We start from the raw sequence: 24,374 nt of genomic DNA on the forward strand, positions 1-24,374 counted from the left end.
GGCATTCTTTTGTCTCTTAAGATGTTAGTAATTTTTTTTATCTTGAAAACTTTAATGTACAGAAGTAGGGACAATAGTGTGAACCCCTATGTATTCATCATCCAACTTCGGCGGTTGTCAACTCAGGCCCAATCTTGTTTAATCTACATTCCCCATCTGCTTTTTTCCAAATTGTTTGAAGTAAATCTCACACATTTTCACCTATAAATATTGTAGTATTTATCTCTGGTTTTTTAAAAACCTAACCATAATACTATTACCATGTTTTGTGAAAATCCTTAACATCCTTGTGTTTTTTTGAAATCGGGATCCAAATGAAGTCCATATACCTCGAATGTTGCTCTGACTCTTCTCTCTTCTAATCATTTTTCACCCTTGAGATTTGTTGGAAAAAGGTAGTTTTACCCTGTAAAGTTTCCCACCATCTGGATTTTATTGATGGGCTCTCTCTGGTATTTTTGTATTTTCTGTTTTCCTCGGTCTACTGTATTTCCTATAAATAAAGTAGCAAGATCTAGACACTTGATCAGATTGAGGTGGTATTTTTCTCTTTTTTTGAAATGACACTCAAAGCTACTTTATAGGTGGTAATGTTTACCTCGGTGAGAATTACATAATGTCTGTCTCCCATGATAACAGCCATTAATCGTCATTGCCTGAAGTATTTCATCAGGGTTACAACATGGCAGTATTCTAATTTTATCATTCTTTGATTTATTAGCTAGAATACATCTATAAAGGGATACTTTCCTCACCAACAACATGACTGTCCTCATGTACAATTTTGTAGGGACGGTGGAATACTTTTTTTTAATAAAATTCTCAATTGTATCTTGGTTTTGTTTTTTTACTTCACTTATTTTAATTTCTTTTTTTAAATCATCGCCTACTATGTGTCCTGCACTGTGCTAAAATACCACAGTACAACCACCTCACTGTTTGGTGTGTATGAAAGAGGCTGTACTCCTACACAGCAGTGGGTTTTTTAACACTCCTCAGCATTTAAGGTCTCGCACACAGCTGAGAACAGGGGAAGCGAAGGGTCACCCGACACTCCTGCCCCCATCTTCCTTGCTTCTGTCAGAGCAGCTTCCCTTTTCCCTACAAGGACACTGTTTCAGTTCCTTTTGAAACCACTGCTTCGTAGTATGATGGCTTTCCTGTGACTCACCATACAAATTTCTCTGATTCCCCTAAGCCCCCTGCTTCGTCCGTACTACTGGCTTGCATGCTCCACCCTCCTTCCCAGCTCTGCTTTTACTCTTTCTGTCCCATCACCTGGCACACTACACACCCTCCTCTCTGCCTACCCCAGGTTTTTCGTTCCCCAGCCTGTCCCATCTCTGCCATAAGGCTTTTAGCATTTCTGTTTTTCCTCTTCCAGATTACGCTCACACTTCTCATGCTTCTATTTTAAAATTTATCGTTGTTATAAATCATTTTCTCTCTTATGATATGTTTGTGTGTGTGTTTGTTTATTTTGAGAGATGGGGAGAGAGAATCCCAAACAGGCTGCACCCTGGCAATGCAGAGCCCGATGCAAATCTGCATGTCATGAATGGTGAGGTCATGACCCGAGTCAGGCGCTCAACCAACTGATCCACGCAGGCACCCCTCTCTTCTAATACGTTTGCATTTTGATTTCTAAATTACTTCCTATACTAGTGGAACTTCCAGTTTATCTAGACTAGCACTTCTGGATTATTCTCTTTTTAAACATGTAATATACTCCTCCTATATGGTGGTTAATCACATTCCCCACCCCATGCCCAATTTTTTATTTTGGAAATTTGAAACCAACAGAAAAAGCGACAAAGTAGTATAATGACCAGCTTTATATTTTCTACCCAGATTTACCAACTGTTAACATTTTGCCATGCTTGCTTATGTGTATACAGTTAGCCCTTGAACAATGTGGAGGTTAGGAGCATTGGTTCCCCTCACAGTTGAAAATCCGCATATAACTTTTGATGCCCCATAACTGGAAGCCTTTACTGATAACGTAAACAATTAACATTTTGTATGTTCTGTGTATTATATACTGTATTCTTATAATCAGGTAAGCTGGAGAAGAAATATTATGAAAATCATAAGAGAAAATACATTGACAGTACCCTATATTTATGGTGAAAAAAATCCATGTATAAGTCCACGTTACTTCAAACCTTTATTGTTCCAGGTGTCAACTGTACGTGGGTTTTGGTTCTTCTAAACCAGTTGATAGTAAGTTGTAAGCATGATCCTTTATCCCCTCACCCACATACATGTGCTTCATTGTATCTGCCAAGAATAAAGACATTTCCTGGGGTGCCTGGGTGGCTCAATTAAGCGTCCGACTTTGGCTCAGGTCACGATCTCACAGTTTGTGGGTTCGGGCCCCTCATCGGGCTCTTTGCTGACAGCTCAGCCTGGAGCTTGCTTCAGATACTGTGTCTCCCCCTCTCTCTCTGTGCCCTTCCCCTGCTCACACTATGTCTCTCTTTCTCTCTCAAAAATAAACATTTTAAGAAATTAAAAAAAAAAAAAAACTTTCCTACTTCTATATAATACCATTATCACACTCAATGAATTCAATTATTAAATTTAATACTGATTTAATAATGCCTAATATGGGGTACCTGACTGGCTCAGTCAGTAGAGCCTGCGACTCTTGATCTCTGGGTTGTGAATTTGCCACATTGGGTGTAGATCTTATGAAGAAAGAAAAGGAAAATAAATTATCTACCTTTAAATATTTTTTAAAAATAAAAATGATGCTTAATACTCATCATTATGTATTCTGATTTCCCCCAAAATATTCTTTGTAACTTTTTTTTTTTTCAATGCCAGACTGGTATCCTGGAAGGAACCATAAGAGGTGATTACCTCTTTAGTTTTCTTTAAAATAATGTCCCCAACTTGTGATTTTATGGCACTGAAATTTCTGAAGAGTTTAGACCGGTTGTCTTGCAGAATGTCTCTCACTTTGATTTGTGTGATTATTTCCTCATAATTAGGTTCAGGTTAAACGTTTTTTGGCAAGAAAACTACAGTAGGTGGTGTTAAATGCTTCTTATGGCATTATATTGGGAGATAACATGGTATCAGTGTATCTGATTATTGGTGATATTAACTAATTGTCTTAGATCTGTTCATTATGAAAGTACCTTTTCCCTTTTGTAATTAATGGTTAACTACATGTTTGAAAGTTTGGGGAATCAGTGATAATTTGAAATTAAGTACAATGGATTGGTGTCATTTCCAGTGGTGAAATAAATTGATTTTTTATTTTAAACTCAACTGTATCAAATGTGTTAAATATAATTGGAATAAGATTATTTACTATGTAGAAAAAATGTTACGAATACTATATCAAAAGACAATTCCTCTACCATATTTAAAATACATTTGTCATAATTCTTGCTTAGAATGCTTTCAAACTTCTATTCTCTATGTATGTCACTCTGTAAATACAAAATTAGATGTCATTGATATTTTCCAGCAGTGTATAGGTTTTTAGCAGTGTCTGGTCTCATTTTTGTGAAACACCCAATCGAAGACTTGTTTTCTCAAGATTGATTTGCATACTTAGATTACTCAGACCATGTCAAACCTTTCTCTTTTCACTTGGAAAAAGCAGTTTAATTAAGATTAAAATAGGGGTGGGGCGCCTGGGTGGCGCAGTCTGTTAAGCGTCCGACTTCAGCCAGGTCACAATCTCGCGGTCCGTGAGTTTGAGCCCTGCGTCAGGCTCTGGGCTGATGGCTCAGAGCTTGGAGCCTGCTTCCGATTCTGTGTCTCCCTCTCTCTCTGCCCCTCCCCCGTTCATGCTCTGTCTCTCTCTGTCCCAAAAAAATAAATGTTGAAAAAAAAATTAAAAAAAAAAAAGATTAAAATAGGGGTGCCTGGGTGACTCAGTCAGTTGGGTGTCAGACTTTGGCTCAGGTCATGATCTCACAGTTTGTTAGTTCAGGGCCTGCATCAGGCTCTCTGCTGTCAGCTCAGAGCCTGCTTTGGATCCTCTGTCCCTCCCCCACTCATTCTCTCATGCTCTCTCTCAAAAATAAACATTTTTTTCAAAAAGTAAATTAATCTTCGCACTGTACCTATAACATGAAATTTAAGCAAAATGGAAGAAATAGTAATTTATAACCTCTACCTAAGAGTGAGATCCACCACATGCTGTCTTCAAGTAGAATCAGAATGAATGCACTCACCATGTTACCTGAAGCAGCCAGCTTTGTTGGATCCTGTCATACCTGTCGGCCACACTGGCAGTTTACAGTAACTCCTCTTGCACTTGAGTGCACTTTCACTCTGAGCCTCAGTTTCTCTCTCACTACACTCTATACATAAAGAGCGTTTATTTTTTTTTTCTACTTCTGTAGTTGAGGGGGGAAAATGTATTTATGTATTGTCATTTGTGGTGTATCCCTTCTTTTCCCGTGAAAAAAGATTGCATATGTTGTTAGAGTATGACATGTTACATGTTTTATTCCATTTATTTCTTAGGCTTTGGGGTGAACCTGTTAATCTGCGCGAACAGCATGACGCTTTAGAATTTTTTAATTCATTGGTGGATAGTTTAGATGAAGCTTTGAAAGCCTTAGGACATCCAGCTATGCTAAGTAAAGTCTTAGGAGGTTCTTTTGCTGACCAGAAGATTTGCCAGGGCTGCCCACATAGGTAAGTGGCGATTATCTATTTAAATTGTACTGTTGATTTACTAACGAAAATAAAACCTTGATTATGTACAAGAGTGGAGTATGCCACCAATTTATATGCCTCAGACTGGATGAATTGCAGTGTGGGTACCTCACTATTGTGGGTTTCGATTTTGTGTGTGGTGGTGGTGGTGGCGGTGGTGGCTTCATGGAGGTTTTTGGTTCCTTTTGTTTTATGTGTGGTCATTCCTGGGGAAATCAAATAACATTTTGCATGTAGCTACAGGTGTTACTTATAAATTTGTCCTTGGGGCGCCTGGGTGGCTCAGTCGGTTAAACTTCCGACTTCAGCCAGGTCACGATCTCGCGGTCCGTGAGTTCGAGCCCCGCGTCAGGCTCTGGGCTGATGGCTCAGAGCCTGGAGCCTGTTTCCGATTCTGTGTCTCCCTCTCTCTCTGCCCCTCCCCCGTTCATGCTCTGTCTCTCTCTCTCCCAAAAATAAATAAACGTTGAAAAAAAAAATTTTAAAAAATAAATAAATAAATAAATAAATAAATTTGTCCTTTATGTTAGAATTAAAGTAAGTAAGCTTAGGAAATGACAGGCATGGAGTACTATTTCCTCTGTAAGTGAAATACTAATTTTTAAAAAAAATTTTTAAATGTTTATTTTTGAGAGAAAGAGAGCGTGAGTGGGGGAGGGGCAGAGAGAGAGGGAGACACAGAATCCGAAGCAGGCTCCGGGCTCTGAGCTGTCAGCACAGAGCCGGACGCAGGACTGGAACTCACAGCCCGTGAGATTGTGACCTGAGCTGAAGTTGGACACTTTAACCAACTGAGCCACTCAGACACCCCTAATTTTTAAAATAGCATTGATTATGGTGGGGTACCTGGGTGGATAAGTTGGTTAAGCGTCCAACTCTTGATTTGGGCTCAGATCATGATCTCATGGTTCATGACATCAAGCCCTACATCAGTCAGGCTCTGTGCTGACAGTGCAGAAACTGCTTGGGTTTCTGTCTCTGGCCCTCCCCTGCTTGTGCTCTGTCTCTCTCAAAATAAACAAACATTTAAAAATTAAAAAATAAAACAGCATTGATTATGGTGTGAATATCCTTAAAGTATGTTTCCAGTAGAAAACAAAGCAAGAGTTGACTGAACAAATTGTGTTTTTGACTTAAAAGGGAAATTAAGGTCTCTTACTGAAAATAGTTAAACGACTGTTACAGTTCACTCTTGCAGGTACACATTTATCCCTGTCACATGGAAGTTTTACTTCGGAACTTCTCTTGCATGTTATTGATTAATGTTGCTTTCATATCACTTCTCACCAAAATATCACAGTAAGACAGTGTTTTCTACAAGCCCAAACATTATTATATACAGTGTTTGTGTATATGGCTGGTGGGAGTGCTTCATAATTTTGGTCAAAGGGAAATGATTGGTGGAGAGGTAATGAGAAGTTTCTGTGAGGTTAAACCGTTCACTCAGAACAAGACCCATGTATTGTTCATGTAGCCTGGACAACTCTTGGTCCTTTTGGAAGACCTTTTGCATTACGTGGGCAATAAAACTGTCATTTTAACCTTTTGTTTTTAAAATAGCCACCTTTTTCGTCATTTATTCTAATCAGTCCTTCTTGGTTTGTTTTAAACTTGGTTTTGTTATGTTTTCAAAGTTATTTGGATATTATTGCTTTTCTTTGCTAAGTGAAAATGTCCAGAGAGCATGATCATAGGTAAGATCCCTAAAGTTCAGGTATCTGCTCCACAACTAAGCTAGTCTTGTTATTAGTACATGCCAGAAGGTTATATAAAGAATCCCAAGTCTGTCTGTTTTAGAGTATTATTTGTGTAGATCACAGGTTAACAAATTGTGCACCATAGGTCAAATCCAGCCTTGCATCTGTTTTTATAAAGGGTTATTGGAACATACCCATCTCTTTACCTGATCTCCGGCTGCTTTCCCTGTAACAGCACAGTCACAGAGACCTCATGGCCCAAGAAAAGCTTGTAATCATTACTTTTTATAGAAAAATGTTGCTGGCTTCTCATCTTCAAGTGCCCTACTTTTTTTAAGTGAAGTCATAAGTTTTGACTCCTTTTTTCTCTTTTATGGGTTGTTCGTTCATTATAATAAGTAGCAGTACGCTTAATATCTACTTCATATTCCATTTGTGCCACTTAAAAATACCTTTGTCTACCTTTTTTCCCCTAACTAAACTGAAAAGCCCTAAATATAAGGGACTGTCTTCAACAGTGGCTATTCCAGAGTACTTTTATCAAAGGCACTTTGAATATATTTGTCGAATGAATTTGATGGTTGAGAGTGTATTCCCCACATCCCATGTTCTGAATTTATGGAATGTGTCTCCTCAGAAATCTGAAAATCCCCTTAGTAGAAAATTTCCACACGGTGAGATTCTATCTCTGATAGTTGACCTTTCCCGATGTTTCCAGATGTTGATGAATTCATGCTTTGGTCTTGGCATGTATTTAACCACCTAAACAGGTGACGGTGGAAGCAGCCCAGTAGACTGTAAAGACTTTAAGCTGTGAAGCTAGACAGACCGGCTTCAAAACCGTTTTGCCTAGTCATCTTGACCAGATTAACCTTTCTGAACCCCTGTTCATCTCTGAAATGGAGATGGTGCAGGTTTGTCATGAAGACCAAGAACCTGGTGCATAGATAGTGTATAAACAACTTAATGTGGTGCCCAACACTGGATAAGTGACCCAAAAACATGTCCTTTATTGCTAATTTTCTGTGACTTACGGGTTTCATGTTACAAGTATCACAAATTTAGTTTTCATTAAGTCTGTAACTAAAAATGTTTAGAAAACTAAGAAATCCTTTTTGATTATTTCTTAAATGATACCTTTAGATACGAGTGTGAAGAATCTTTTACGACTTTGAATGTAGACATCAGAAATCACCAAAATCTTCTTGATTCTTTGGAACAGTATGTCAAAGGAGATTTATTAGAAGGTGCAAATGCATATCATTGTGAAAAATGCAATAAAAAGGTATGACTTATCCAGGTTTTTAAAGTAATTATGATTACCATTAATGGATTTGAAAGTCGATTGCTTTTGTCATCAGAGTTCACCCTCTTTTTATTCCCTACCCTGCTTTGTTAGGGTGGTAACAGAAGGTAGTTAAGATAACTGATATAAAGGTTTTTAAGGGATACAAGATTGAGAGAAACTAGTGCCAGAAGGGCTAGGGAAATGGGTGAGAGTGAACATTTTAGAAATCATAATAGTTTAATACCACATTGTCTTCTTGGAGTTCCACATACTCTTTCCATCCATGTCCAGCCAAACTGCGATTGAACCCCTCAAAGCTATAGAGCTGGTGGGAAAACATTTCTCCTATCATATCTAGTTATTGTAAGGACCAAGAAGTTTACTGAAACCTTCATTAATTTGGTCACATCAGATTTTTAGGCCCACCTAATAAAGTTTTATCTCTGGGCACTTACAATGTGTATCTTTCCGGGCTCCCAAATTTTCTCACGTCCCAGTCACCTGTATTGTTTTGACATTTGCACACCACCTAAGGAGATCCTACAGTCTAGAGGTGGAGACGAGAACTGTAAAAACCACACTGCCTGTCACCCACGCTCTGAGGCTTGAGGCAAGTGACACCATCTCTGTGCTGCTCCTGATCCCCTCCCCACTCTCCCCACTCCCATTCAGTCGTTCCTGTCTGGTGGGCTGTTAAGATTAAACGTGCTACTGCTCAGGCAGTACTGAGCATACTATCTGGCACTTAATGGCCCAGTAAATACTAGCTGCTATTACATTTCTTCAGTTGGCTCAAAACAAAGCACACCTTCATTGGAATAAGTGTCAAACAAGTAATGATGATTAGATGGCAGTGACAATATAGAAGCCAGGCAGGCAGTGAGTAATGTCTGCCTCACTACTGTTTGCAATTTGTAACAAGTGGCATCAGCTATTTCCATATTAGTGTTAGCATTTTTTGAAATGCCCAGTGTTGACAGAATCACCTTGATTATATTCATTGGCATGTGTTTTCATTTATAACCTCAGATTTGTCTTAAAGATAATTTAATGCTATAATTTTCTAGGTTTTTTTTTTTTTTGCAGCGGATTATAAAAGAACATCTAGTAACTTGCTCTGTTTATTTTAGGTTGATACCGTAAAGCGCTTGCTAATTAAAAAATTACCTCCTGTTCTTGCCATCCAACTGAAACGATTCGACTATGACTGGGAAAGAGAATGTGCAATCAAGTTCAATGATTACTTTGAATTTCCTCGCGAGCTGGACATGGAGCCTTACACAGTTGCAGGTGTCGCAAAGCTGGAAGGAGATAACGTAAACCCAGAGAGTCAGCTGATACAACAGAATGAGCAGTCTGAGAGTGAGACGGCAGGAAGCACGAAATACAGACTCGTGGGTGTGCTGGTGCACAGTGGTCAAGCGAGTGGGGGACATTATTATTCGTATATTATTCAAAGGAATGGTGGAGATGGCGAGAGAAATCGCTGGTATAAATTTGATGACGGTGATGTAACAGAGTGTAAAATGGACGACGACGAAGAAATGAAAAACCAGTGTTTTGGTGGAGAGTACATGGGAGAAGTGTTTGATCACATGATGAAGCGCATGTCATACAGGCGCCAGAAAAGGTGGTGGAATGCTTACATACTTTTTTACGAACGACTGGATACCATAGACCAGGGTGATGAGTTGATAAGATACATATCCGAGCTTGCTATCACCACAAGACCCCATCAAATTATTATGCCATCAGCCATTGAGAGAAGTGTGCGGAAGCAGAACGTGCAATTCATGCATAACCGAATGCAGTACAGTTTGGAATATTTTCAGTTCATGAAAAAACTCCTTACATGTAATGGTGTTTACTTAAATCCTCCACCAGGTGAGTATCAAGAATTTAGCTTCTTAGGGGTGCCCAAATGGCTCAGTCAGTTAAGCGTCCGACTTCGGCTCAGGTCATGATCTCACAGTTCAAGCCCTGCGTTGGGCTCTGCACTGACAGCTCAGAGGGTGGAGCCTGCTTCAGATTCTGTGTCTCCCTCTCGTCCTCTGCCCCTCCCCCTGTTTTACACATATGCACTTTCTCAAAAATAAGTATTTTTAAGAAGTAAGCTTTCATTTAAAAAAGAATTTACCTTCTTAGTGATGAAGCAGAACTCTTAATTTACTTGCAGGATTTCCTACAGGCGTCAACACATTTGCATTTTTACTTTGGGCTACTTTGAAGCCATGTTTCAGATGAGTTACCTTTGAGCAGCATGTATTTTCTTGCTATTTGGAAAGAGAGGAGCTTTTGTTTATTATACCAATTTGGTTTTGACTCCAGCATTAGTTTGAAATACCCTTTACTGAAGTAAGAATTTCATAAGTAGCCGGGTGGGGTGCAGTTTGCAAAGTTAAGACTTCTGGAAATCAATGGAAATGCAGACTTGTTTGAAAATGGAGCTTAGACATAGAAATTTGCTTGTTTGTTTTTAACGTATCTGCATTTTTTTATAGGGCAAGATCACCTGTTGCCTGAAGCAGAAGAAATCACTATGATTAGTATTCAGCTTGCTGCTAGGTTCCTTTTTACCACAGGATTTCACACCAAGAAAATAGTCCGTGGCTCTGCCAGTGATTGGTATTACTTTGGGTTTTCATTCCTATTATACTTAGTTTGGTTCTTTAATATATGGCTTTATTTTTTTCAAATCATGATAATGTTGTTTCAGATCTAGAATGCAGAATACAAAAACTCTTGGTAGCAGTAGTGAGAGAAATCATACTAAAATAATTATGTGGCCTTTTTATTGTTCAGAAGCTGGCTTTTGCTTATGTTCTCTTGTGTCATATCTTTGACATCCCTGTACAAAATATTACAGGATGATGCTTGAAAGTCTAAGCTATTTAATGAAGAAATTACTAGTTTTAGCTTCCCTAGATTAAATTCTGCCATAGATTAAAAACATAAATAAAATGAGTCTCCTAAATTACAACTGTGAAAGTATAGAGGCCATTATAATACCTCGATTTAACGATTTTTATGTGTTCATCTAGTGGTAAGATGTCAAGGGAAGGTTGGGGGAGGGATTGTTTTTGTCATCAAACCTAGGAATGGTTTGGTAATGAATTTGTAGCTTTCATTTCTCTGTGTTGTCACTTTGTGAGAATAGACCAAGTTGTAGTAATCCTCTGTCATTTTCATATTGGTACTGGAAGCAACCGTTGCTGGTTCTCTCCCTCCAGTAGTAAAAGAAGGTCTTTGATTTTTATTGGGTTCATAAAGACCCAAATCTGTACTATATATGAGACACATCATTGAATTGGTATTCATAGATTTTTGTGTTTTGTCTTAGGTATGATGCATTGTGTATTCTCCTTCGTCACAGCAAGAATGTACGATTTTGGTTTGCTCACAATGTCCTTTTTAATGTTTCAAATCGCTTTTCTGAATATCTTCTGGAGTGCCCTAGTGCAGAAGTGAGGGGTGCATTTGCAAAACTTATAGTTTTTATTGCACATTTTTCCTTGCAAGATGGGCCGTGTCCTTCACCTTTCGCATCTCCTGGACCTTCTAGTCAGGTAATTGCCGGGTTTTCTTTCTAATGATTAAATGCTTACAACTCTTTCCTGGAAGTTGAAGTCACAAGTATATGTACATCTGTTTCATATGTTTGCCTAACAAATGTGTGTGCACACACACCATACCACTGATGTCTAGGAGTTCCATTAAAGGTACTTCGCAGCAATGAATAGCAATTATTGACTGTTCATTCAGTTACAAACAGTGGCTTAATTATACGTATTGTTATGTAGGTTATTTCTAAAGTTTCTTTTTTTTTAACGGACTTGCATTTATTAAAAATTAAAACAGCATGGAAGGCTCTATAATGAACTCTACCTCAGATCTTCATTCCCTTTCCTAAGAAGCATCCCTTTTTAATCGTCTCTTGTGTGATTGTTCCTTCCAGAAATTTCTGCCTGGATTGAACTTACTGTGTGAACACACGTGTGTGAGTGCACGTGCACGTGTATCCCTTTTTTATGCAAATAGAAGTACATTGTACCTATATCTTGTCACTGAAAAATAGCCAATGTTTTATCCTTTACAGGCTTATGACAACTTAAGCCTGAGCGATCACCTACTGAGGGCAGTTCTAAATCTCTTGAGAAGGGAAGTTTCAGAGCATGGGCGTCATTTGCAGCAGTATTTCAATCTGTTTGTAATGTATGCCAATTTAGGTAAGAATTTAAGGTTTTATAATTGTTTTAATCTTTTAACTGGCAGAGTCTTTTAAGCCAAGTAATGAGACCTTCTTTACTGCACTTTTCACTTTGTACTTTATTTATGTGTATCTCTGCAATAGACACAGGTCAGGATCTGTGTCTTAGTCATATTTTTATGTCTGGATTTGAAAATACTGATTCCTAGGCCCCATCCCACACCAACTGAATCTGAATTCTCAGAGCTAGCACAAGGAATCCCCCTTTTCAAAAAGTCCCCAGAGGGTTGTGAATAGTCACCCAGGTTTGGGGAAAGGACTTACTCTGTACGTAAGTTTTTGTTGAAATAGAGTAAATTAAAGTTAGAGATAACATAAATGTTCTGTTACCCTATTTATGTTATTATCTCTGTTTAACAAGACTTTTCAAAGCAACCTTTTTAACATCACCTGATTCAATAATACTTACCTTAAAAGTATGTTATCCTATCTTATATTTAGTCTCTGTTGTTTTTGATTGTATTCAAATTTTGGTGTTTCTCCCCAACTCGATTGCAAAACTGTGCACTAGCCTCAGTAAATGTTGAACGAATAATGAGAAATATTCAAAAATCCTTCCATTGTCATTTTGGTGTTTGTTAATTGGCTTTGTATGAGGTAAATTTCCTATGGTTGAGGTCAAGAGTCGCATGCTCTTCTGGCTGAGCCAGCCAGGTGCCCCTAAAATTATAAAAATTTCTTACCGACCAAGTGTTAGTGCACTGATCCCCAAATGATTTATTGAGACATTCCAATTAGAATCTTAGCGATGATAATATTTGGCCAGATTGGGAACTGATTCAAAGACTTAGGTGATTTTTTAAATAACTTCTTTAAAAGTTTAAAAGAAAAGGGGCGCCTGGGTGGCGCAGTCAGTTAGGCGTCCGACTTCAGCCAGGTCACGATCTCGCGGTCCGTGAGTTCGAGCCCCGCGTCGGGCTCTGGGCTGATGGCTCAGAGCCTGGAGCCTGTTTCCGATTCTGTGTCTCCCTCTCTCTCTGCCCCTCGGCCGTTCATGCTCTGTCTCTCTCTGTCCCAAAAGTAAATAAACGTTGAAAAAAAAAAAATTAAAAAAAGTTTAAAAGAAAAAAAAAACATATATCCAAAATTAAGTTCCAGAAATAATCAAACATCCCTGTCATTCCATGTTTGTTTTGTATGTGAACCTACTGATCACCAGTTGATCTCTGGCTCTTTTAACATAAGCAACATTCTACTTTTTGTCTCTGTAATTGGTTTTTTCCTTTATCTCTCCATACTAGAGATGCTTGGTTATTTGTAGTTGAGAAGGGAGAGAGTATTTATGACACAAACAAGCAAGTGGAATCTATTTCAAACTATGAAATATCAAATTTAGGCATTCACAAAAATCCTATTTTGTTCAACTCTCTTTTTTAGGTATTGCCTATTCACAAACCATACATCATTGGTCCATAATGTAATTAAAATTTCCCTGCTAAAATACAGATCCGTAAACTTTAACATGAAATTCTTAAGACCACATATGCTTTCGGGTTCAGAATTATTTAGATTTAAGAACGGTAAGGCGGTATATATATCACGCATTATGTAACATCCCTATAGCAGGATCCAAGACAGCACCTTATAAACATACACATTAATATTTCTACAATAAAACACGAATAGTGTTAATTCGTGGGGATAAATGAAGACTAGAAATAGCCTCTTGTCACTTCAGGCTAGCTTTTCCCAGCAAACACATTTTGGCACCCAACTTTATGAAATAATTTTGTTTATATTTATGATAAGAGCTTTTTGAATCTCAGGATTTCAGATAAGGGATTGTGCACCTGTATTCATTATACCTTTTGGAATGTGACAATTAAAAAAAGTGTCTTGTCTAATGGGGTATAGAAGCAAATAGAAAGATAACTGCCATAAAGTATGTTAATGGTTATAATAGGGAAAGTACAAAGTGCTGTGGTAGTATATCACAGGGTTACCAGATCAGATTTGGGGAGTTTAGGGGACTTAATGGAGAGGTTGATGTGGGAATTGGTTGCTGAGTTTTCCATCCAGAGTGAACAGCAGATGCAGAGACTTGGCATAAACTCAGTTTGGATGAGGTGAAAGTTATTCAGTCTAGAATTGATCTAAGGTGGTGATGGCAGGAGCACTGGACAGGATTCTCTGATCAGGCTATTGTGGCAAGCCTTGTGAGGGATTCTGGACTAAATCCTAAGGGCATTGATGAACCATGGTAAGAGTTTTTAAAGGACATACCTTGTAGAAAGATCATTCTGACCACAGTGTGGGATGGATTGTAGGGAAATGAGACTATAGATTGTTAAAATGATCTATAGCAGAAGATCGTTGTGGCCTGTACTGGGGAACGGACAGTGGAGTGGGTGGGATCCAAGTGGACAGATTCTGGTACTTTGCAAAGTCAGTAGAAATCAATGATTGGATATTAAGGAGAGGGGAACACAGAAGAGATGTTAAGAGTGATGCCAGTTGGGAATTTACCCAAGGGATATAGGAGTGCTGATGCATATAGGGACACATGTACCCCAGTATTCCTAGCAGCACTTTCAATAATAGCCAAATTATGGAAAGAGCCCAAATGTCCATCAATTGGCGAGTGGATAAAGAAGATGTGGTTTATATATACAATGGAATACTACTTGGCAATGAGAAAGAATGAAATCTGGGCATTTGCAGCAACGTGGATGGAACTAGAGGGTATTGTGCTAAGTGAAATAAGAGAAAGACAGATACCATGTTTTCACTCATGTGGATCTTGACAAACTTAACAGAAGACCATGGGGGAGGGGAAGGGGGAAAAAACAGTTACAGAGAGGGAGGGAGGCAACCCATAAGAGACTCTTGGATAGTGAGAACGGACTGAGGGTTGATGGGGGCTGGGAGAGAGGGGAAGGTGGGTGTTGGGCATTGAGGAGAGCCCTTGTTGGGATGAGCACTGGGTGTTATTTGGAAACCAATTTGACAATAAGTTATATTTTAAAAATTTGCCCAGGATTCCAACTGAATAGATAGTGGGGGCCATGTATGGCGGGGGGGGGGGGGGGGGGGGGGGGGGGGGGGACTGGAAAGACATGGATAAGGGGAGTGAACGTTCAGTTTGGGCAAATTGAGTTTGAGCCTATTGGATACCCAAATAGTGATGTTCATTATTCAGTAGAATACTTAAGATATTTGTCTGTAAGTCTTCTGGAATCCTCTGGGTGAAAATAGCTGGAACATGAAGCCATTAGTGTGGGTTTGATCATTCAGGAAAAGCATACAGAGGGAGAAGATAGCCTCGTGTGGGAACTTTGAGGCACATTGATTTTTCAGAGACAGAGGAAGGAGGACTCACAAATGAGACCGAGGAGAGGAGGTTGAAAGCAAATGTGAGAGGAATCCAAGTAGGAGAGGAAGTAGTTACAGTTTAGAACTATTCCTTAGCTTTGCTCCAAGAAAGGGGGAAGAAACCAAATTTAGGCATGGTTTTCAAGCAGCTTAGCTGTGGAAGAAATTGGAGAGGCAGTTTACATAAGAATTCTTGTTTCTCACTTAGTTTTCGTCATCCTCCCTAACGATGAGGATGGCACTGTAGGTTAGTCCCCCTAGATGCTCAGGCCATAGAAGGTGGTCGTTTTCTTTATGCCTGGTTTGACTGGAATGTCCTGGTCTTTATTTCACCATCTTAAAACTTAAATCCAATTATGTGACATAGCTTTTCTGTTTGGTTAAATAATTCTCTGAGTGCTAAGAGTGGTCTCGTGATTATAAAAATTATTAAAAAAATATTTTATGTAGCTACTGTTATTACGAAGCCCTTACCATCTGAATTCTTTTCTCTTTTGTAATTCTTCCCGCTTCTTCGTCTTTCACTGTAGGTGTGGCAGAGAAGACACAACTTCTGAAATTGAATGTACCTGCTACCTTTATGCTCGTATCTTTAGATGAAGGTCCAGGTCCTCCAATCAAGTACCAGTATGCTGAATTAGGCAAACTGTACTCGGTAGTGTCACAGCTGATCCGCTGTTGCAATGTCTCTTCAAGAATGCAGTCTTCAATCAATGGTAAAATCAAATGCCCCATTCTTTACATTGGGTTTTAAATATACTGCTGGCCATATGTAGTGCCCAGTTAATTACTTTTAATTCTGAAGATGTTTATAAAAACAAGAGTCCGACTATCTGTGCTTTGGAATATTTTGTAATATTTTGGGTTCTATACCTTTTTCACATGTTTAAAGGGGATCTTTGTCTACTTGCTACTGAGGTTGATACCTTATGAAGTAGTTTACGAATTAACTTTTTATACAGGAAAATGGCAGTGTTGGCATTTAAAGTTTGCATCTTATCATCTTGGTCTATCTGGTTATTGTAATGCCTGATACTCCTTTCTTCATTGTTTCATTGTACTTAGGAATATTGATTTAAAATGTTACTTTTTGAAAATACAAACTTCATAAGCTGTTTTCTGTGGCGAAACCTGTAGATTATTGTGGAGAAGCCTATTCGTTTTTCATTGATGACAAATCTGTATTCTAGGTAATCCTCCTCTTCCCAATCCTTTTGGTGATCCTAATTTATCACAACCTATAATGCCAATTCAGCAGAATGTGGCAGATATTTTGTTTGTGAGAACAAGTTATGTGAAGAAAATCATCGAGGACTGCAGTAACTCGGAGGAAACTGTCAAATTGCTTCGTTTTTGCTGCTGGGAGAATCCTCAGTTCTCATCTACTGTCCTCAGTGAACTTCTCTGGCAGGTTAGGAAAATAAACATTCATACGTCTCTATAATTTGTCATTTGTCATTCCTTTAAACAAGTTATCGCACCGTGTCTTTCCTGATTTTAGGTTGCATATTCCTACACTTACGAACTCCGGCCCTATTTGGATCTGCTTTTGCAAATCTTACTGATTGAGGACTCCTGGCAGACTCACAGGTTTGATCCTCTTTTTTACTTGCCCAACTTTTAGACTAACTGAAATTGCCAGCAGCACTTTTTTTTTTAATACCTCCTGGAGATCTAATAAATGTGTCCTCTTAAAAGCTTAAGAGTGAATAAAAAGTTGCCCGTGTTGCATGCTTACCACTAGCTGTCAAATTTTTTTTTAATTAAGGAAAACTAGCATAAGCTTTTGGTAAATATGTTAATTTCATTAATGACATGCTAGGGTTCTTTTAAAATTAGTCACATGAGGTAAGGTAACATTTGGTTATCTAAAAATAGTCCTTAGGTAAGTTAAGCACAGTGAGTTCTCATTATTCATGGTAGTTACATATTCTAAAGTTGCTGTGAACACTGAATGGGGGAGTGCTGAACCAGTGCTCCTGGGGGAAATACGGGGTTGGCTTCCTGCAAGCCTCTGGTTGTGTTCGTGTCAACCAATCTATACGTAACCTTTTTTAAAGTGTGCTTTTTTTTTTTTTTTTTTTTTTTAAGTTTATTTCCTTATTTTGAGAGAAGAGAGCAGGGGAGGGGCAGAGAGAATCCCAAGCAGGCTCCACACTGCCAGCGCAGAGCCCGACATGGGGCTCAAATGCACGAAACTGTGAGACCATGACTTGAGCCGAAACCAAGAGTCGGTCACTCCACTGACTGAGCCACCGAGGTGCCCCCTTCTTTTTTTTTTTTTTAACTGAGGTTATCCAGCATAACTATCCCCTCAGGCTTTCTCCAGAATTCCTCCGTTTGTTCTTTCTGTCCTAAAGTTTAATGTATTATCTTTAATCCCAAGAATTATACAGATGATGGTGAAGTATGGAATTAGTTGACAGAAACAGTTCAAAATCTATATAATGGACCGCCTCCTATCTGTCAATATAATAATTAAAACAGCAACTTGAAAACAAGTTCTATAACAAAACACTTAAAGAGAAATTACAATTTTGAGTCTTAGTGGGGATTGCAAATGCCAGAATTCATGAATCCATATTTCCAGATTATCTCCAAAATTACCATCGTAGATTCAAGTCATATTACTGTTTGTAAAAATAGCATTAAACCAAAAATCAGTTTTCAGGAGACAAAAAAAATCAGTAGTTCCAAAACTATAACCGTGTATTTTGAGCACTGTCCAGTACCCTTCTCAGCAGGATTCTAGGATTTGACATTTTTCTTAAGAATTGTTTTTAATGGGGGGCACTCGGGTGGCACAGTTGGTTAGGCATTGGACTCTTTAGCTCACGTCATGATCTCAAGGTTCATGAATTCAAGCGCCGCATTGGGCTCTGCAATGACAGCATGGAGCCTGCTTGGGATTCTGTCTTTCTCTCTGCCCCTTACCCCACTGTGCTATATCTCTCTCTCAAAATAAATAAACTTATTTTTTTTTGAAAAAAGGTGTTTTTAATGGAATCTTTCACTCTTTTCATTTAAAAATATCATAAGCATGTATAGCTTTAAAAGAGTTGGTTACATCTTAGTTCTCTTGAGTTATTGAAGCAAGCAGGAATGGGAAAGGCACGTGTGCTGGAATAAATATGGACAGTTGAGTTTTGTGTAATGAGATTAGTAAGGTATTATTACTATGAATCACTGGCCCAAGCTTGAAAATAATTTTCTCATAGTGATGAGCTTTGAGTTCATTCGGTAAGCAGTGTATGAATATTTACGGAGTATCTGTCTACCATGTGCCTGGCACTAGCAGGCATTGGGGAATAAAGCAGGCAAAGATAATATTGATCAAAACAGCATTTGAGAGCAGTTAATACTAATGGGAAGAAGATGTGATGTGGTAGAAATAATGCCTTATACTTCATTATCACTTGAAAAAACTGAAGGCAAAAACAGTATACACTGAAGTGTTTCAGATTAAACAGCAAGAAGCCTGTACATGATTGATTAGTCTGAAATTATTAAACCTTGCAAAATTGCTGAAGTCATGATTTCCAAACAAAAGATTTCAGGAATGCATGTAATGCAAAAACAAAAACCAAACTTGCGTTTTTATTTGGAAACATTCTACTAAGTAAAATTTATGGTTTATGTAAGGTTTTTTGTTTTTTTTTTGTAATTCCTGACTATACAGGTAGTGTTTCTTTATGGAGGTTAAATTCACCATTTTAACTGGTTTAAAGTATACAATTCAGTGGGTTTTAGTACATTCACAGTGTTGTACAATCATTACGACTATCTAATTCCAAAACATTTTTATTCCAAAAGGAAACCCCATATGCAATTAAGCAGTCACTCCCTATTACCCCCCATCCCCCAGTAACGACTAACCTGCTTTCTGTCTCTGGATTTGCCTGTGTGCTTCATATAAATGGAATCCTATAAAATGTCCTTTTGTGTCTGGTTTCTTTCACTTGGCATAATGTTTTCAAGGTCTTCTGTGTTAGAGCATCTATCGGTACTTCATTCCTTTTTATGGCCAAATAACACTCCATTGTACGGATATACCACACTCTTTATTCATTCATCCATTGTTAGACTTTTGGTAGTTTCTACCTTTTGGCTGTTGTGAATACTACGGTGAACATTTGTATATGTGGTTTTTTTTTTTAAACCTCTGTTTTCAATTCTCAGAGTAGAATTGCAGGAAGGTAAATTTTTTATTTTACTGTTATTTTTTTAGTTAAACTGCAAAGTATTCATAACATAGGATTTACCATTTTAACCATTTTTAAGTTACAATTCATTGGCGTTCACTCTGTTCATAATGCTGTTACCATTACCACTATCCATCTCTAGAACTTTATCATCCCAAACTGAAACTCTGTGCCTATTAAACCATAACTCCCCATTACTTCATGTCTTCACGACTCAAACAGGTTGTAGCATGTGTCTTAATTTCATTCCTTTTTAAGGCTGAATAATAATCCACAGTGTGTATACACCCCATTTTGTTTACTGGTGGGTGAGGTTTTTAACACAAACAGGGTGCTTTTTTGCCGCTATAATTTTTTTAAGTTGCTTATTGAGGTAGGGGGGAGAACAAGAAATCATTGACTGTATATTGTTCTTTTGTGACTTGGCACAAACTGAAATGAAATCACCCATCTTTGGCAAATCAGCTAAATTGTAGTAGTATTGGTGAAAATTACTTTGTCGTATAGCACCTCATGATTAGAATTCAAGGTCATTTTGTACTTCCAAATTATATCACTGTGTCACAGTCACTGATTTCTAACTTCCTAAAGTAATGCAGCTTTATAAAAGGGACCGACTTGAAGCAAACTCTTAGGTACAGCAGTTATAACATTAGTTGTTAACTTTAAGTGTGTATTACTCTTAGTGTCCTAAATTCACTTCCAGTAATGTATTTGAATTACATCACAAAGTCATTTTCGATTGGTAACAGGTTGGTAAGAGCACAGACTGCTAGGTGGCTGCCTGATCTTGGGCAAGCCGTTCAACCTGTCAGTACCCCTTGACAGTAATGACCTGCTGTCTAGCATTAGTACATTCAAGGAATGTTAGCTGCTGTTTGATCTTTCAGGTTTTTATATTTGGTTCTTTTTCAGAATTCATAATGCACTTAAAGGAATCCCAGATGACCGAGATGGGCTGTTTGACACAATCCAGCGCTCGAAGAATCACTATCAAAAAAGAGCATATCAGTGTATAAAATGTATGGTAGCTCTTTTTAGCAATTGTCCTGTTGCTTACCAGATTCTGCAGGTGAGGGTTGTTTCTTACAGTTTTGTACAAATTGGAATCCGAGTTAGGGATTCCATTTTTAAAAAAAGGAATAGTGGGAATTTGGAGTTAAATTTTAACTTTGAGAAATATTCCAGAGCCTTTTACATACATGGTTTTATTTTCTTTTGAAGGGCAACGGAGATCTTAAGAGAAAGTGGACCTGGGCAGTGGAATGGCTTGGGGATGAACTTGAAAGACGACCATATACTGGCAATCCTCAATACACTTACAACAACTGGTCTCCTCCAGTGCAAAGCAATGAAACATCAAATGGTTATTTCTTGGAGAGATCACATAGTGCCAGGATGACACTTGCAAAAGCTTGTGAACTCTGTCCAGAGGAGGTAAAAAAAAAAAAAAAAAAAGAACAAAAGAAAGAAAAAAGAGCCACAAGTGTATAGCAGATAGAAATGAAAGAAAGCAATTTTTTCCTTTATAGGCCAGTGTAGTCTTCAGTTAATGAGGGGAGCCGCCTTCTAGAGAAATTTCTGAAATTGCCTGAAATGTAGTCTCTCTCAGAGAATCCAAATCAGGTTTTTTCATCTGCTTTACATTTGTTGCTCTTCAGTAAAAGGAAAGTTGTGAGTCCGTTTTGTAGGTTAAGTTTTTATTTCAACTAGAAAAAAAACAATTATGTAGGCAGATTCAAGTTTATTTTTATCTTTAAATTTTTAAAATTAGGAGCCGGACGACCAAGATGCCCCTGATGAGCATGAGTCGCCTCCACCTGAAGATGCCCCGTTGTACCCCCACTCACCTGGATCTCAGTATCAACAGGTAAATGGGGGGCCGGTTTTTGTTTTCATCCCTAGAACCTACTTTTATGCTTTATTTAAAGGATGACTAAATTTTTTGTTGTGACTGCAAAGGAGTAAAGACCAGACTACCTTTAGGGCATGATCAAAAGAATAATCGTTGGGACAGGGTCACAGTATGATGTGTTTCAGCTCCTCCCTGTTGTGTTTTCCTGGTCAAATATGTGCCCTTCTTTGTACTCCTATGTTACTAAAACTGTGTGACAATTGATGTCCACATAAAATGATACTTACTAAAAGGGATTATGACATTTCCTGTTAGAGACTACAAATGGATTCCAAAGACATTTAAGATGTGGCAATGAAGGAAATTGTTCTTGGTTACTTAGCTTAACCAAGACTTCAATGACAGTAACAACTGTTTAAAAAATACCAAGGATTTGACCGATTTCCATAAAATTTCCTATAAGATCAGTAGCTAAATAACATTTAAATGATGAAATTTTCTAAACGAGAACTTTTCCTTCTAAAACCAGATGTGACTAATTCACATCTTTTGAGGCAGTGATGCTCAAACTTGAACAAACATCAAAAATTTTTCCCCTGGGAGCACCTAGATTGCTCGCCAGTTAAGTGTCTGTCTGACTTCAGCCCAGGTCATGATCTTGTGATTCAAGGGTTCAAGCCCCACATCAGGCTCTCTTCTGCCTCTGCTGTCAGGACAGAGCCTGCTTCAGATCCTTTGTCCCCTGCTCTCTCTGCTCCTTCCCCACTTCTGTTCTCCCTCTCAAAATAAGTACATTAAAAAAAAAAAAAAATTTCCCCCCTTGGTCAGAGGTGGGACGCCTGGGTGGCTCAGTAGGTTGAGCGTCTGACCCTTGATTTCGGCTCAGGTCATGATATCAAGGTCTTAAGGTCATTGAGCCCTATGTGAGGCCTGTGCTGTGGAGCTCTGCACTAGCAGCAGGGACCCTACTTGGGATTGTCTCTTCCTGTCTCTGCCCTTCCCCTACTAGCTCTGCTCTCTCTCTCAAAATAAATAAGCTTTTAAAAAATAAAATCTTTAAAAAAAAAAACAAAACCCCCTGCTGGGCTTGTTAAAAAAAAATTTTTTTTTTGAACATTTATTTATTTTTGAGACAGAGACAGAGCATGAACGGGGGAGGGGCAGAGAGAGAGGGAGACACAGAATCCGAAGCAGGCTCCAGGCTCTGAGCTGTCAGCACAGAGCCCGACGCAGGGCTCGAACTCACGGACCGTGAGATCCTGACCTGAGCCGAAGTCGGACGCTTAACCGACTGAGCCCCCCAGGCGCCCCCCTGCTGGGCTTGTTATAGCACAGGTTGCTGGGCCCCCACCCCAAGCTTCTGATTCCTTTAGCTCTGGGGTAGAACCAGAAAAATCTACATTTCTGACATGTCCCCAGGTGATTGATGCTTGGTGCTAGTCTGGAAACCAGTTATATTTTCAGACTATATTTCAGGCTGGAAACAGAAGCATACTGAATAGTTAGAAAATGCATATTCATAATATTTATTTTTGTAATCCAAATTCTAGAAAGATCTAAAATCTTCTTGGTTGGTGGGAATGTACAGAAAAATGAGGGTTCATGGGTTTAAAACGTTACAAAACCAAATTCACGAGGAAGAAAGTTCCTTTCCTCAGCCCTGAGAAAGCTCCTGTATTACTCATGCTTGGTTAATCCAGATCTTTAGCCTTGTTTTTAGTGACACCATTCTGTGTTCAAGGTCGCTGCTAATGCAGATGTCCTGTGATCAGATTCATCATTATCCTATAGAAGCTTCAAGGTGCTTGGAAGAGTCAGAATAGATGTATTCTGGCTCAGAAATCATTTTTTGTAAATGTTTTTTGACGATAAATAGGCTATAATCTCTTTATTTGTCAGACTTTGGTCTAAATAATTTGGGGCACTAAAAATCACTTCAGCTAAAACTTTGACAGACCTACATTGCTTTTATTTGGGGCTCGGGGGGTTGCAGTTTAGGTGGTGTGTGTTTTTTTGTTTAAAAAAATTTTTTTTTAAGTTTACTCGTTTTCGAGAGAGAGAGAGAGAGAGAGAGCGCGCGCGCGCGCACACACAAGCAAGGGAGGGGCAGAGGGTGAGGGAGACACAGAATCCGAAGCAGGCTCCCAGCTGTCAGCACAGAGCCCGACTTGGAGCTCGTGCCAACAAACCGTGAGATCGTGACCTCAGCCGAAGTCGGCCAGTTAACTGACTGAGCCACCCAGGGGCCCTGGGTTTTTCTCTTCCAAACCATTTTTTTCCCCTCACCATTAGGCCCAGCATATTGACTTTTTGTAAGTCCCAGGAATAAAAGAAATGTTTTCAGCCCATGATTTTGAAAGTTTAATATGTGAAAAAGTCTTAACGTAGATCTCTTCTCCCCTCTCAGAATAACCATGTGCACGGACAGCCATATACAGGCCCAGCAGCACATCACATGAACAACCCTCAGAGAACTGGCCAGCGAGCACAAGAAAATTACGAAGGCAGTGAAGAAGTGTCCCCACCTCAGACGAAGGATCAGTGAAATGCACATACTTAACTGGTTCCATCAAGACTGTGCACCCAGGCCTTACAGTCCAACCTTTTTCTGTGTCTGGCTAATATTTAAAACTAGAAAAACTATTCCTAATCAACATGGAGTGGAGAGTTTATTCACTGTCTTATCTGCAGAAATTTGCTGTCCATATATAACCCGCCTGCAGTGGAAAGTGTATAGTGTTTTGTAATAAATGGCCTGATGCTAATGTGTAAATGGCAAAGGTGTATATAGTATATTAATGTTTGACTGTTAATTCTTAAGCAAGAAACTTTTCTTGAGGAGACTCACAGATCTACAAAAACTACAAAAGGTAATTTTCTTGTTCTACCCATTGCACTCTGCAACCAGTGTTGCCTGCCTCATGGCAGTTGGATCTATTCCTTTACAAAAAAAAACAAAAAATACACCACCAACAACAAACCAGAGCCCGTCCATGTCAACCACACCAATCGTTTCATGTTCATTCTTTGCCACTGGAGGCAGTTTTACTATGAGCAATGTAAGGCT

General features: G+C 38.7%; 1 protein-coding gene across 4 annotated transcripts in view; it reads left to right on the forward strand.

The window, feature by feature from the left end:
- Positions 1–24,087, forward strand: part of USP9X (ubiquitin specific peptidase 9 X-linked) — a 129,091-nt gene extending 105,004 nt beyond the window's left edge. For all 4 annotated transcript variants that reach the window (XM_043570871.1, XM_043570872.1, XM_043570873.1 and 1 more), the window contains 13 exons: positions 4,492–4,665; positions 7,527–7,668; positions 8,802–9,555; positions 10,173–10,296; positions 11,012–11,237; positions 11,768–11,897; positions 15,781–15,966; positions 16,441–16,661; positions 16,752–16,840; positions 20,368–20,524; positions 20,677–20,889; positions 21,227–21,322; positions 23,715–24,087. In XM_043570871.1, coding sequence (XP_043426806.1) covers positions 4,492–4,665; positions 7,527–7,668; positions 8,802–9,555; positions 10,173–10,296; positions 11,012–11,237; positions 11,768–11,897; positions 15,781–15,966; positions 16,441–16,661; positions 16,752–16,840; positions 20,368–20,524; positions 20,677–20,889; positions 21,227–21,322; positions 23,715–23,852 — 2,650 coding nt within the window. In that variant the 3' untranslated portion in view covers positions 23,853–24,087. The remainder of the gene's footprint in view (positions 1–4,491; positions 4,666–7,526; positions 7,669–8,801; positions 9,556–10,172; positions 10,297–11,011; positions 11,238–11,767; positions 11,898–15,780; positions 15,967–16,440; positions 16,662–16,751; positions 16,841–20,367; positions 20,525–20,676; positions 20,890–21,226; positions 21,323–23,714) is intronic.
- Positions 24,088–24,374: the final 287 nt, after the last annotated feature.

Source organism: Prionailurus bengalensis, chromosome X (assembly GCF_016509475.1).
Source record: "Prionailurus bengalensis isolate Pbe53 chromosome X, Fcat_Pben_1.1_paternal_pri, whole genome shotgun sequence".
Lineage (NCBI taxonomy): Eukaryota > Metazoa > Chordata > Mammalia > Carnivora > Felidae > Prionailurus > Prionailurus bengalensis.